Consider the following 13,870-nt stretch of genomic DNA (forward strand, 5'->3'; position numbering starts at 1 on the left):
CCCACTGTATTTTTTTGCGGGGGACACGGAGAGTCCCATCATTTTTGCTCCCTACTAACATAGGGCTGAATTGATCACTTGCAGGCAGCCCCATGGAACTACACCAAAGGGCAGTGAGAAGCAGGTTTCTTACCCCAAATCTAGTTAGTACTTTTCAGAAGCAAATCATTCCCATGTAACCCTGTACACACAGCAGCAAGACCTTCCCCCATAGCAAATGAGAAAAAAAATATGTTTCGGGTTTTTTCTCCCGCCCACAAACTCCACCCCAATCAGAAGGTGAAAAAAAAGAATTAAATCAGAATTAAAAGATGAGAAAAGGTTAATGAATTAGATCCACCATAATTGGCTAGTCATGGGCATGAGCTTAAAGGGGCAACAGTGGTTGTGAATGGAGACAGGGATTCTCCAGAGGGCAAGAGACTGAAACAAGTTGCAGACAGCAAGTCAATCAGGTGTTGTTTTTTAATTTTTTAAAAAAGCAAAAGGATTTTAGCATCCAGAGATAGCTTTTAGTGGCCCATTTCTTTCACCACTATTTTTCTTATTTATTTTAATGTTGTAAACCACTCGGTCCCTGCTTGAGGCAGATTAAATTCATTCACAAGGCAGGTCAGTGCATGTAAACTGTATCAGTGTTATTTACACAGCGTCATCTATGTACACAGTTTACAAAGAACAGGCCCCCTACCTCAAGTGGGGGCTGTCTAATAAAATAAATACGGAAACAGCCAAAGCAAGGAAGTGGAAGAATTCGCGACTATTTCAACAACACATACTTTGGCTTATTTGCAATAAAGGGAGTGGGGGAGAAAACAATGCAAAGGCTTTGGGGGAAAAGGCAAGTTAAGATTCCGTCTGTGTTAAGATGCCATTAAGAGGCCAAATATTAAGTCCCAAGATACTGCTTCTGCTCCCATACTGTTCCAAAGGTAGAGGCTGTATCTCAGGGGGAAATGCAGAAGGCCCCAGATTCAATCCCTGGCACCTCCAGCTTAAAGTGTCCAGTAGCAGCAGGGGAAGGGAAAGATCCTGCATCTGAACAAAAGCTGATGACCCATTAAGGCCTGTTAGGCCTTTAGGGCCCACCTGCCAATTACCCAGTGTCACAAGGAGGCAGGTAAACAGGCATCTGGGCTGGGCCAAAATGCAGGAGCTTGCGAAGAATTCTGGGTGGTGCTTTGAAGTCCCAACAATTGGCTGATTGTCGGGACTTCAAAGCACCACATAGAGCCATGCCGTGGCCATGTCACCTGACCTCACTGCAACACACAGGCAGAGCATCTATACACTGGAAGGGAGGAACTCCACCACCACACATGAGGTTGTGCTGAGAGCCATCTGGTGTGGAAGCATTTCCACCCTGAGCACCAATGACAGAAGGCATGGCTGCGATATGCAGTGGATCCTACAAGTCCCCCACCCAGCCACATAGTTGTAACACATGGCTGGTAAACACTTGGTTTTAGCTGAGATTCTTGCATTGCAGGGGGTTGGACTAGATGCCCCTTGGGTCCCTTCCAACTCTAAGATTCTATGTGAACGTCCTACTTCTCATGCAGAAGGGGGCTCAAGAGCAACAACTCCTCTCAAATGTGTCTTCTGATTTCACTGAATTTTATGGCTCCTGTTTGTGAGCTGCCTTAAACTTTTCTAAGGAAAAGCAGGGTATAAACATTTTTAAGAGAGGATGCATTATATAAGTTTAGGAACCAGGCAAAAATGTTCCTCCTCAACCAGTCCTCAGGTTGATTAATATTCTACAGTTTTTTAAAGGTGTCTGTGGGATGTTATTGTTTTGCTGTTTTGTTTTACTCATTTACTTGTTTCTGTATTTTATTGTGTGAACGGCCTGAGATCTTACGATGAAGGGTGGTATATAAATCTAAGAAATAAAAAATAAAAAGTTGGTATCTCTCAGTTACAGGTTTTTCTTAAACTGGATTTATAGTTTCTTTAATGCCTGGTTGACAGGGCCACGCCTGGGAACTGCAAGAAATACAGTTGCCATGGCTAAAATGCATGCGCAGGGCACCATGCCTGGGGTTCAAGCGCCCCCCCCATTTGTGCTTCCGTCCCATTTGTTCGAAAAGCAGATCTGAGAAATTCGATTTTCATTTTGTGACCTCCTAAAACAGGAAACACCCAAAGAAGAGAAAAGCACAGGTGTTGAAAAAACAGCTCTGACTGAAAACCAACAGTTCAAGCAACTGGCAGTGCTCCAAATAGGAACGACTCAGAAAAAGGGCGCCAAGGTGGAGTTTTTGTGTGTGTGTGTGTGTGTGTGTGTGTGTGTGTAAATCTTCCAAACGGCACCTCAGGCAGTCTTCAGAGTGCATGAGCACTCACGGAAGAACAACAGATACGGGCAACACAAAAGGGTAAATCTAAAATTGATGTTAGGCCCATACCTTTATTAAAGACCAACTAAATGTCACAAAAGAGCGTGAAATTTTTCTCCAGAACCCTTCATTAGGATAGATTGCAAACAAAGGAAGGGGAGGGGGATAGGGGGAAAGTGTTTTCTTCCCAGAAGCCCTTGGCAGCATTTGGTGCAACCTGAAATCTGCAGAGCTCCTAGAGAAAGCCTCATTTGGATGCCTGTAACTTCCACATTTCATCTTAAAAGCTGACTCCACGGATTCTACATCAACTCTCCCTACACACACATAATTCACTATCCTGATGAAGTGTTCTGAGGAACTCAAAAGCTTGCAGACTAATTTTGTGACATTTAGGTTGGCCTAACGAAGCTGAAAGGGCGTTCCAATTTTGTTTTACTCTACACCGTGGAATGATATGTAGGTCTGTCAGCTTTCTAACCTCTTCTAGCTCCTAAAACCTTGTGAGTAGACACAAGTTGGTGGTAATGCTTTTTCCTATGAAAGTTTCTTGCTCATTCCTGCCACTTAAAGCTGCTGTTAGAAAGAAACAAAAGCAGACCCAACCCATTTTTTTCCTGGTCAACAGGCAACCCTTTCAATACTCTACTTCCACCAAAAGTAGCCTGTTAACTAGAGCACTGCAATAGTAATAATAATAACAGTATAGATTTAATTCCATTAACATATAATTGCTTTTTAATTATTGTTTCCTGTACGTTTTCAGCTGCTCTTGTTTTTATATATAAGCTGCCTTGAGCCCCCTCAGGGGAAAAGGTGGGGTATTCTTCTTCTTCTCATGTTTTCTATCCAGTTTGGATTCTGGCCTTTTCATGGAATGAACCTCACTTCATCCTCTTTAGAAAACACTGGTTGAAAGAGAGAATATGACTTGTGGCAGCATGGGGAAAGAGAAGAGGGTCACCAAACACAATGCTCAGATTTTGCTCACAGTCACCTGCCCTCTTTCTGTACTTCGGCGAGGAACTGTGTCTTAAGCGGGACTCCTGAATGGAAGGAGGCAAGCCCAGAGCTGTAACCCCTGCAGAAATGCAAGTGTGCAGGGGTGAATTCTGCTGAATCTCTTCATCTGAGAGAGTACTGAATGATCTGGTGGCATCCAAGGCACAGGTGTGGCAAACATACCTGCCCCTCATCAGATGCTGCCTGGCTGAAGGGAAGACCAAAGCAGTAGATCATGCAGAGACAAAAGACCTATTCCAGCATGCACAGAAAGCTACAGCATGGAGCCAAAGCAGGGCTATCTGCCCTGGTCTTGCCTCTATCACCCACATACTAGAGGGGTATGCCTGCAGCAGGGCTCCCCTCAACAGATGTGCTCCCGTCACATGTGGCCATCCCTGTTCTCCCTCCCTACATTATTGCTGTTTGTGTGATTTGCATGCCCAAATTAATTCAAAGTGTTGGTGCTGACCTTTAAAGCCCTAAACAGCCTCGGCCCAGTATACCCAGTATACCTGAAGGAGAATCTCCACCCCCACCGCTCAGCCCGGACACTCGAGGTCCTCCTCCGAGGGTCTTCTGCTGGTTCCCCCACTGCGCAAAGTGAAGTTACAGGGAACCAGGCAGAGGGCCTTCTCGGTAGTGGCACCCTCCCTGTGGAATGGCCTCCCTTCAGATGTCAAGGAAACAAACAACTATCTGACTTTTAGAAGACATCCAAGTTTTTAAGGATTGATGTTTTTATTATGTTTTTAGGTATGTTGTAAGCTACCCAGAGTGGCTGGGGAAACCCAGCCAGATGGGCGAGGTATTAACTAATAAAATAAAATAAAAATAACAGGCTGCAGTGGGCAGGTTCCTGTTAAAGATGGCTGCTTTGAAGCTTCTAGCAACTTTGACTCATTCATGTATTACTACCTGCCTGCCCCCAGAGAGCTCCTTCCTGGCACATGCTTTGGGAGTGACTCATTCTCAGTTTTTCACATTCTTTGAAGTAATCTGGTTTTAAGCACTTTAATTCAGAGGGGAGGGGCAAGAGACAATACAATTGTGCTACCCTTCTGCACTCTTAAAAAGCGCTTTGCTGATTGTTAAAGGGATACGCATATCAACAACTGCAAATTGAAATGCATGTGTGTATACGTGTATGTGTATACGTGTGTGTGTGTGTGTGTGTGTGTGTAATGAGGATTGTTTATAGGACAGGTGTGTGACACTGGAAGCTGCACTATTCCACTATTTCTCCCCTATGGCAGAACCAGCTGCCATGGTGCCATCAGATGTTTTTGGACTACACTTTCCAACCTCCCCACCCAGCATGACCAATTATCAGGAATGATGGGAGCTGTAGTCCCATTTATCTGGAGGGCATCTTGGTACCCACCCCTGCCCTGTGGGATCTTGCATGGGGGTCAGCAATGTTAAGAAACACTGGCTGCCAAGCACTGCAGCACAGGAAAAAAGCAGGAAAGTTAACAGAGCAGCCAGCCAGATTCAGAAGGAGACGTTCTCTCGTGAGTCCTTCCCTCCACTGAGTCAACGCTTACCTTCAGCTTTTTGCCCTTGTATGGGTTTTTCACGTGCTCCTCAGCATCCATAATCAGTTCTGTCAGGGTTCGGAACTTCCTCACCTGCAGGAGCAACCAGCAAATGCAACCAGACAGGGGAGAGAACAGCATTGTAAACCATTTCCAGGGCTGCAAGTCTTTACTAGCACACCATAGCAACCACAACTGAATGACTGAACTTGTGAGCGGAACTGAGAGCTAAGGGCACCTTTACACAAATCCCCAATTATGAAGCCACCACCTTGCTGCAGCTAAGCATGTCTGAATTTGATCAGTATTTGGATGGGGGAACTACCTAAGTTCTTACATATCCTTTAATTCTCAAAGAAGGCATCTTAATGGAGTCTGTGGCAAAAAGCAAATTGACTTTGTTGCATTAGCAAGCAGGTGATTCATCAATAGTTCTAACAATCCCCTATGTGCCTGGGGCATCCATGGAGTGTCAAATGGGAAGGCAATTTGTTGCTTCTACGTTTCATACAGCACCTACCACACAGCTGCCACTAAACATACATTGGCTGCATTCGCGCATTATGCTAGTAACTACCTAAAATTAACTATGTCTGGGGTGTTGATTGTGGAGTGTATTCTCTCTGGGGAAGGTACCATGTTGCCTTTATGTTTTGTGCAATATCTAGCATACAGCTGCCAGGAAACATACAACAGCTGTGTTTGCACATTATGGTAATCCATGGTTAGTTTTAATCGTGGCTTGCTTAACCAACCATGAGTTATCTCACAGACGAGCAAGCAAACCATGTCAAAACTTAAGATTGTTCTCCAGCTGTTCTAGCCTAATCTCCCACAGCTTGGTGCATAACTAGGGCAAACAAACCATAGTTAAGCACGGCCATTTGTACTGGTCATAACACCAAAGCCACAATTAAAACAAGCCATGGCTCGCAGAAGCCAACAGCAAACCATGCTTCACTTTGTGGTTTGTTGCCAGCTAACCGACTGTGGTTAGTCTTCTGGGCTCAGCTCACACATTTGAACAAACTAGGGCCTGGTTTTATGTTTCAATAAGGCCATTAATAGCAAATTCCTGAGAACAGCTGTTCTAGCAAAAATAACAGAATCCTATAGCACCTTAGAGATTTTGCATTTTTATGCTTAGAAATGTAATAAATTTTAAGGGATTAAGCAGTATGTCAATGCCTAAGTTTATATTTGCATTAGTACATAGGGTGAAAGGATTTTACAGTGAACCCAAAAACACAGAATAGCAGTGAAAAGGAAACATTTCTATGCACAACTCAAATAAATACAAGATCAAATCAGTTGCTCATCAGTAACATTAACTAGTAATTATCGGTTTTAAGTTAGCAAGACAAGAAAGATAATATATTTAACACCTTAAAGCGGAACAATAAATTTCTGCAGCAAGAAAGACGTTCCTAAATGCCATCTGTCTTGACTTCAACCCTAACAAATTTTCTAATGCTGGGGTAAGCAAACTTCAGGCTTGTGGGATCTACTTTGTGTTATTTTACTAGCACCCCAAAGTCCACCAAGTGAAACCCAGTGTAAAATAGCCATTAGAATCAAGGAAGAGAGTACTTATGAACACATGCTTAGCCCAGGAATTTGTTTTTGGAATGTGAACTGAGTGTTACAGGGGGTTGGTTTTCCTAAAAAGCTTTTATTTATTTCAGCAGTCTAATTTGCGCTTTTCGTTGCTGTTGTTTTAATTACTGGGAGCTGGAAACTCTTGCTGGTCTGCTGCCAGAGATCTTGCCCAGATCTCTCTCTACCAGTATATCCCAATCTGTCTTCTGCCAGCCATGGTTCTTCAGCTTCCTGCTGCAGCCTCCCTTCAAAACTCTTTTCTTACTGAAGCACAACGACTTAATGGTCAAAAACAGGATCTCCTCGAGGACTGCCTTTGTAGTAGCGATAGTGGTTTCATTCATACCATCAACACATTCGACAGTGCAATCCTGAGATCAATGGGGCTTGCTCTCGGGTAAGTGGATCTAGGACTGCGGCCAAAATGTGACATGGATGTGGAGAGTTAATAAGAAGGCAGCCGGCCAGCCCTTTGCCTGCCCAGGCAAAGATGAAGGAGATAGAGAGGATGTAATTAAGAGGAGTGATCGGGCAGATGGGAACTGGCAGCAAGAGGCAGGTAGTTTTGGTGGTATGTGGATGGAGAGGGACTTGAAAGAGATGTGGGCATCTGATAAAAGAAGGGAGAGCTTTACGGGCAAGGCAGAAGACACAGAAGAACCAGGGAAGGAAGCAGCACTCCTGCCTTGCTATCACACTGGCAAAGTCTTAGGACCCAGCATTCAGATCAAGGCAGCACTGCAGCAGACCAGAGAGCCCAGAACAAAGAGAAGTGCCCCATCCTCATACTAAACGACATTTCATGTCACAGACCCATATCAAGTATAAAAAAGGCTACCTCATTGGAGATTTCATTCCACTTCATCTTGCACATCTCACTGGAAAAGTCCTTGAAGGCAACTTTGTCCCAGTCCAGGTGGGATTCGGTGGTTTTGAACTTGCTGCCGTCATTGGAGGGCAGATTGTTCTTCATGCACTCCAAGAGGGTGAGCATATCTTCCTGGGTCCAACGGTCTGCGGGAGGGGAGGGGAAACATATACTCTGTATATCATACATTACATTTGGCATACACTAAGGATACTAAGGTTCATCACCAAGTTGCTTTTAGCCAATGAAATCATCTGCTCAGCCTGCAATACTACATCCACTTACCTGGGAATAAGTCCTGTTGAATTCAATGCGCCTTATTACTAAGTCAACATATTGTTTAAATATAAAATTTAATTTAAAAACGTGCTTATTGCAATGTACAGCTCAATGTACAGCTCTTTTCAAGGATCCTAAAGAAAGCAACCTTTTATCTCCCTAATTAGACTATTTACCGTTTTGTACGCAAGAATCTAATTGCTCTTTTTCAAATTTGGGTTGTGTCAAAATTCGAGGGAGTATGAGGATGCTTATATAATGATGCACAGAGAGGCTACCTCCACCTCACCAAGCCTTAGATAGACTCTTCTTAGTATCTTGCTGAGGATTTAGAAGCATATATAAAATAACAGCAAAGCAATAGCCAACAGGGTTTCATGTTCATAGCAAAATAGTACCCATGGACTACAAATCCCAACATGCAAGTCTTAGCTTTGCCCATAAAGAGTTCAACAGCAACATATGCAAACATGAACCCTAAGGGTCTGGAAATTTCATGTTTAATCAACCTTCTGTCCACGACCAGGAAAAATCTCCAATATATTCTAAATTATATAATTAAAGTGGGAGGTGGGGAGGAGGCCCTGCATAGATGGTAAACATCATATTCTCAAGAAGAGACTAGGAATGCATGAACGAGGTAATAAAGTATTCTTGTATTTAAGCACTTAGCCTGATAGCCACAGACAACCAGAAACTGCCATCAGGCAAGTAACTAGGGTGGCAGAGGAGAGATGGACAGCTTTGCACCAAGTTGGCTGAAAAAGGAAAACTCCTTCCTGCATTCCCATCTGGCTAGAAATTCAGTAAGCTAATTCATGAGACTTCTATAAAGGATTTACTTTGTCCGGCAATCAATTTCTTTTTTTAAAATATGCAAACTAGAACAAGCTGCGGCTGGAATCCTGTTCTGCAAAATTTTCTGGCGCAGCCCAGCTGACCCTCCCAGGAGTTCCCACCTTCTCACCTTGGTTTTTGGGGGCCGTCATTTCTAAGTCAGTTGGGCTATCCGCTTCTCCGTTCATCCTCCACCTCTCGGACCCTAGGGTGACACCTCCTGGGTCTGCCCCTTCCAGCTCCCTCTCGCCCCCCTTCACGATGGCGTCAATCACTTTTCACCCTGAAAGCAGGAATGAACGGGAGTTACAGCCTCTGCTTTCCCGCTACTGCCCTTCTTAACAGCACCAGCACGTCCCCTCCAAAAACAGGTGGCTTGTTTGCACACAGAATAACAACTCCTGAACTTGAACCTGCAAGTTCAAGTGAGTTTTTTTTAAAAAAAGAAAGGAGTTTTGATAAAATCAAGGTCTCAACACATTTTCCTTTCACCCTTGGGTAAGTGATTATGTGAACAGTAACAGGATTATCTTCTCTGGTGGATGGAGGGGAAGGTTTCCTGTAGGCAGAGGAAACGGCGGGTGTCCAAAGACGGCCACAGGAACATTCTGGAATTCTCTTTCCCTAGAGAAAAGTTGGGCCCTGAATCTTATCATGGCCAACGGCAAGAGATAAGAACAGTCCTCCAGCAACATCTGTCTACCCCTTGACCTAGAGGATTGTAACAGCACATCTATTCATTGGCGTCAGTGCTGGATTTATGTATAAGATATAACTTGGGGCCCCACTCTCTTGCCCCCACAAAAAAATTAAAGAAAAAAACCTATTAATTGTATTTCAGTTCAACGATTACCTTGATAAATACATAATTGGTTATGTGCAAAGGGCTTTAGATACCAATTAGGTTGATAAATTATCAAATAGCTTTTATTCAACACAAAAAAAGCAACCATTTGTTGACAAAGGACAGCTGGACATATAAAGGGCCCCATTACCTTAGTAGCTTAGGGCCTCACCAAACCTAAATCCGGCTCTGATTGGCGTATAAATCTGGATTCAGAAAGGAATCCATTTCACAAATGCGGCTAAGTGTGCTAAAAGTTGGGTGTGTGTGTGGGGAATCTGCAAAGCTGAAGTAGGTCTCAGCGGGATCCTCTAAACAGAAAAGGCCTCCAACAGCACTAGGCATGGGAGGCCCCAAAGTGGGATCTATGTCACATAAAAGGGGAATGCAAAATGTTTGATAGTGGAATAAATCACAGGAGAGGGATTTTTTAGAGGGGCGGCATTACAGCCAGGGTAGTCTTGAGTTTAGAGTGTTGACGTGGACCGAGGATGCCAAGTTTGATTATCTACTCTGCCATAAAAGTCAAGTGAGTGATCTCGGGCCAGTTAGCAATTTATTTTAAAAATATGTAAAACAGGACAAGCTACGGTTGGAATCCTGTTCTGCAAAATTTTCTAGTGCAGCTCAGTTGATCCTTCCAGGAGTTCCACTTTCTCACCTTGATTTTTTCAGGGTGTGTGTGTGGTCATTTCTAAGTCAATGGGCCAGTTAGTAACTTTCCCCCTCAGTGTAACTTTCCTCACAGAGTTGATGCAAGGATAAAAACGAGGTAGCCTACACAGACAGCTATGAGGAAGGGCAAGAGCAAAAGGCAATAGTGGTTAAAAATGGGGAACAGGAGAATGAAGAGAAGGGGGTTACTTTGTTGAGTGTACAGGAGAAGAGAATGAGGGATATGGGCATTAAGTGAGTAGAGAATCCGTATTTTGTTTTGTTTTTAAGGGCAACTGGAACGCTAGTCCTCAAGAGCAAGGACAGGAAGTGTTATATAAGGGGAGCGACAGGGGGAGGAGATAGAATCGAAAGCCGAGAGACTTGATTGGGAGGAGGCAGAGATCCCCGGGATTCTGGTTGCAGGGAAGGCAAAAGAAACGATTCGTTTGGCCGAGAAGGAAGCGGGCGGGCGGGATCGGCTTCGAATCAAGCCCCAGGATCCCTGGCCCAGCGTGGGTGGGGAAGAGAGGCGGGCCTGCGGGGCGGGGTGGAGGAAGAGAGGCAGGCCGGGCGAGGGGGTGGGATCTGCGGGTGCCTCTTCTGCGCTCCCTCCCTCCCCTTCCATCTGCTCTTCCGAGGCCGCGCTAGCAGCAGCCAATCTCCGCCGCCGCCTCCCTGCAGCAGAAGAGCCGCAGCTGCTGCTGGTTGCTGCCCCCCTCCTCTCGCTCTTTGCCTGTCTCCAGGCAGGCGGGAGAGCCGAGCCGAGCCGTCGGAGCGGCTGCTGCAGCTGCCTCGCCTCCTCCCCCCGCCTCCGTCCTCTCCACACGCCCTGCGGGCGCCACCGAAGGAAAAATCTAGCCGCCGCCGCCGCCTCGTCTGCCCGATTCCTCTCCCGCCCACCCTCGCACACGTATTTTTTTTTTTAAACCCCGGGACGGGCTCCAGCCCTCTGGCCTTGAACCTCCCTTCCTCCCGAGGGCAAGGAGGAAGGAGGGCTCCACCGAAGCCTCGGTTCTTCGGCAGATCCAGCGCTCCACCGAGTTAGGTCGACCTTCCCGGGAGGAGGGAACTTTGGATCACCGGATCACCCGCTCCCGAGATTTCTTTTCCCCTCCCCGTTCTTCGCTTTGTTGGATTTCTACGGGATTGATTCAAGATCCAGCTCTCTTTCGACACACAACCCCATACGATTTCTCCGCTTTGTTAACAGAGATCACCCTCTTTCCCCGCTGGATCTTGGTTTCATAAATCCTCGAAGTGCGACCCAGTCCTTCCCTCTAACCAAATGCCTTTACTCAAATTTCTAACTCTCCCCCCTTTGTATCCCCAAACCGCTTTCCCGCTGCCCCAGATCCCCAGAGACCAGCCACTTGAGAAGGGTGGCTCTTCCCCGCCGTCGGGCAACGTGGTCGAGCAGGCGAGGCTGGCTCTCGCGTTTCCCCCGATTAACTCGCCTTCGATCCCGAGGAAACCGTGAGCAGCCGTCCCCAATCTGAAGGGCGAGGTTGTGGTTTCCCCCCAAATCCTGTACCCGCAGCGCGAAGCAACGGATCCCGCGCCGTCAGCCTCGGAACAGGCAGCGACCCCAAGCCCGGTGCGCGCGCGGAGAAAGGGGGCCGCCAGGCGAGTTGCGCGTCTCTTTTTCTCTCCGTCGGTCTCACCTCGTCGAGGCGGTTAAGAAGGCTGAGACAAGCCCGCCTCGTTGTGGCGGCGGCAGGCGCGAGTGGGGAGGAGCAGGAGCCGGAGAGCCGCTGCTGCAGCAGCCCCATCGGAGCCGCTGGTGGAAGGGGGGCGGGGAAGGCAGGCTGGCGGGAGGGAGAAATGAATGCCCGGCTGGGGGCGTCCAGGCAGAGCCGAGGGAGGGCAGCACGTCGTGGCTGTTGCTGCCGCTGCTTCTGCCGCCGCCGCCGCCACCGCCTCCACCAGCAGCAGCGCCCAGACCCCCGGGGAGCGCCTCCCCCTGCGCGCCTAGGGCGCACGGGAACTCGGCGGAGCCAAAGCCCGCTCACCCGATTCTCCACACTCGCTCCGCAGCGGGGGGCCCCCCGAAAAAAGCGTCTCGTCGGGGGAGAGCGAGAGGAAAAGAGGAGGGAGGGACGCCGAAGACCTCGCCTGCATGGACCCACCCTCCGGATGGCGGAGGAGCGCGCTGGCTGCAGCCGGTCGGAAAAGCAGCGCCGACCGAGCTCGCCAAAGGTCCCCAGCGCGCGGGGGGAAAGCGGGGAACAATACCCTTTCCGAAATAAAATCGAGCAGCGGCTTTGGGCTCTCGATTTCGTACAATGGCAAAGGCATGGGAGCAAAACTAGCGTGCGAGGACGGTGGAAAGAAAAGGGAAAATGAGTGCGTTCCCCCCGCCGTCCATTGGCTTCTCTCCCTCTGCAGGCAGCCAGAGAAAGGCGGCGGCGGCTTGCTTGTTTCCACCGCCTCGCCTTTCTTTCTAACCCGACCAGGGCCCCCTCGGTTCCAAAATAAGCCTAAACCATGGGCGGGGGAGAAAAAATAGGGGGATCGAGTCTCTGAACCCCCGGATTGTGCCGCCTGGTTATTTCTGCCCCTGCAGAGCGAGGATCGGCGTGCGAGAATCCGCCGCCGCCTGGCTTCTCTCTCGCCCTTCCATGGCCGAACGCGGCGGCCTCTTTCGCCTAAGCGACCGCGTGGAAGGCGGAAAGGGGCTCCGATCCGCTTCCCCCCCACCGATGCCCCGCTCGATGGAAAGGGGGCGCGCCCCCAAAACACGTTTTCCAAAAAACAAAACCTGTTCGGTTCTCAAATATGAATATATTTAAAAATAACACGTCTCCTCCACCCCCAAAAAATGTGTTGAAGCGGGAGGGGAAAAACCCCGAAATAATATTTTCTTTTTTTAAAAAGATGCACCCCGAAAAATGAGCGGAAGCCCCCATTTTTTCAGCCTTACCGAGGACCCAGGAGACGCAGGCAGAGGAGAGCAGTGACGGTGGCTGCTTCCTCCGAGCAGCGGCCGCCGCCTGCTTGTCTTCCTCCGCTGCCGGAGCTCGAGGAGGGAACAAAAGCGCCTCCCTCCAGCCCCAGATGGCGGAGCGCAGCGTCGGGTTAATGGCGAGCTCCACATGCGCTCGCACTGCCGCAAAGGCAGCCCCGGCTGGAGGCAGCGTCGCCTCGGATCGTGCCTGCTTTCCCCCCCTCCCCCTGATCCGTCCTTTACCCACCACCCACCCTCCTTTGCAACGGGGGGCTCCATGCCGGAGCTGATTCGAGGGGAGATTCGGAGCCCCCTTCTACGTCTGCAACCTACCTGCAGATCGGAAGGCTTTTGGAGGAAAGCTCCCCCTTTTTTTCCTCCCCCCCTCTTCTTTCCCGGGCTCGCTTTAGCTGGGAAGCGTTGGTTGAATGCACGCCAGCTCTGCAGCGCTGGCCCCGGGCGTGGACTCGCTCCAGTCCCCGCAGAGAGCTCGCACTTCCCCCGCCTCCATCGCTCTGCTTTTTTCTTCCAATCAGCCGGTCTCTTCGGCTCCCGGATCCTTAGGCAACCTCACAGCCTTTCTTCACAAGTCCCCACTTTTCCATCTGCTCCCTAAACGGGATTGCAAAAATGGAAGCATATTTATTTTTTTCCGGGGGTGGTGGTCCGATCTCTCTCTCTCGGATCTCACCAGGTTGTGGATCTAAGTGTCTCGGGGTGTGTGGAGAGAGAGTTCAGTGTGTGTGTATGTGCGTATGTTTTTATTGCTCTCTGCTTTTGCAACACTGTAGTCAAACGAGAAGAGGGAGGAGGGGAAAGGGAAAAAAGAAAAGAGAGGAGGGGAAAACCTTGCATTTGCCACAAATCCTCTTCGCTTGGCGCTTGTAAAACGATCACAAATCACACGCACTCGATTTTAATTCCTCCTGCGACCTCCCCTTTCTTTCCTCCCCCACCTTC

At 48.3% G+C, this 13,870-nt stretch overlaps 1 protein-coding gene across 17 annotated transcripts in view; it reads right to left on the reverse strand.

Annotated features, from left to right (window-relative positions):
- Positions 1-13,796, reverse strand: part of UBTF (upstream binding transcription factor) — a 45,305-nt gene extending 31,509 nt beyond the window's left edge. For 3 of the 17 annotated variants that reach the window (XM_083582284.1, XM_083582280.1, XM_083582279.1), the window contains exons 1-4: positions 13,244-13,678; positions 8,596-8,748; positions 7,320-7,495; positions 4,892-4,975 (exon numbers count right to left, since the gene is read on the reverse strand). In XM_083582284.1, coding sequence (XP_083438410.1) covers positions 4,892-4,975; positions 7,320-7,495; positions 8,596-8,653 — 318 coding nt within the window. In that variant the 5' untranslated portion in view covers positions 8,654-8,748; positions 13,244-13,678. Of the gene's footprint in view, positions 1-4,891; positions 4,976-7,319; positions 7,496-8,595; positions 8,749-11,420; positions 12,590-12,886; positions 13,116-13,243 lie in introns of those variants that run through there. The other 14 variants (XM_083582286.1, XM_083582292.1, XM_083582291.1 and 11 more) reach the window with 13 other exon arrangements.
- Between the last annotated feature and the right edge of the window lie 74 nt (positions 13,797-13,870).

Source organism: Podarcis filfolensis, assembly GCF_964270895.1.
Source record: "Podarcis filfolensis genome assembly, chromosome: 13".
Taxonomy (NCBI): Eukaryota; Metazoa; Chordata; class Lepidosauria; order Squamata; family Lacertidae; genus Podarcis; species Podarcis filfolensis.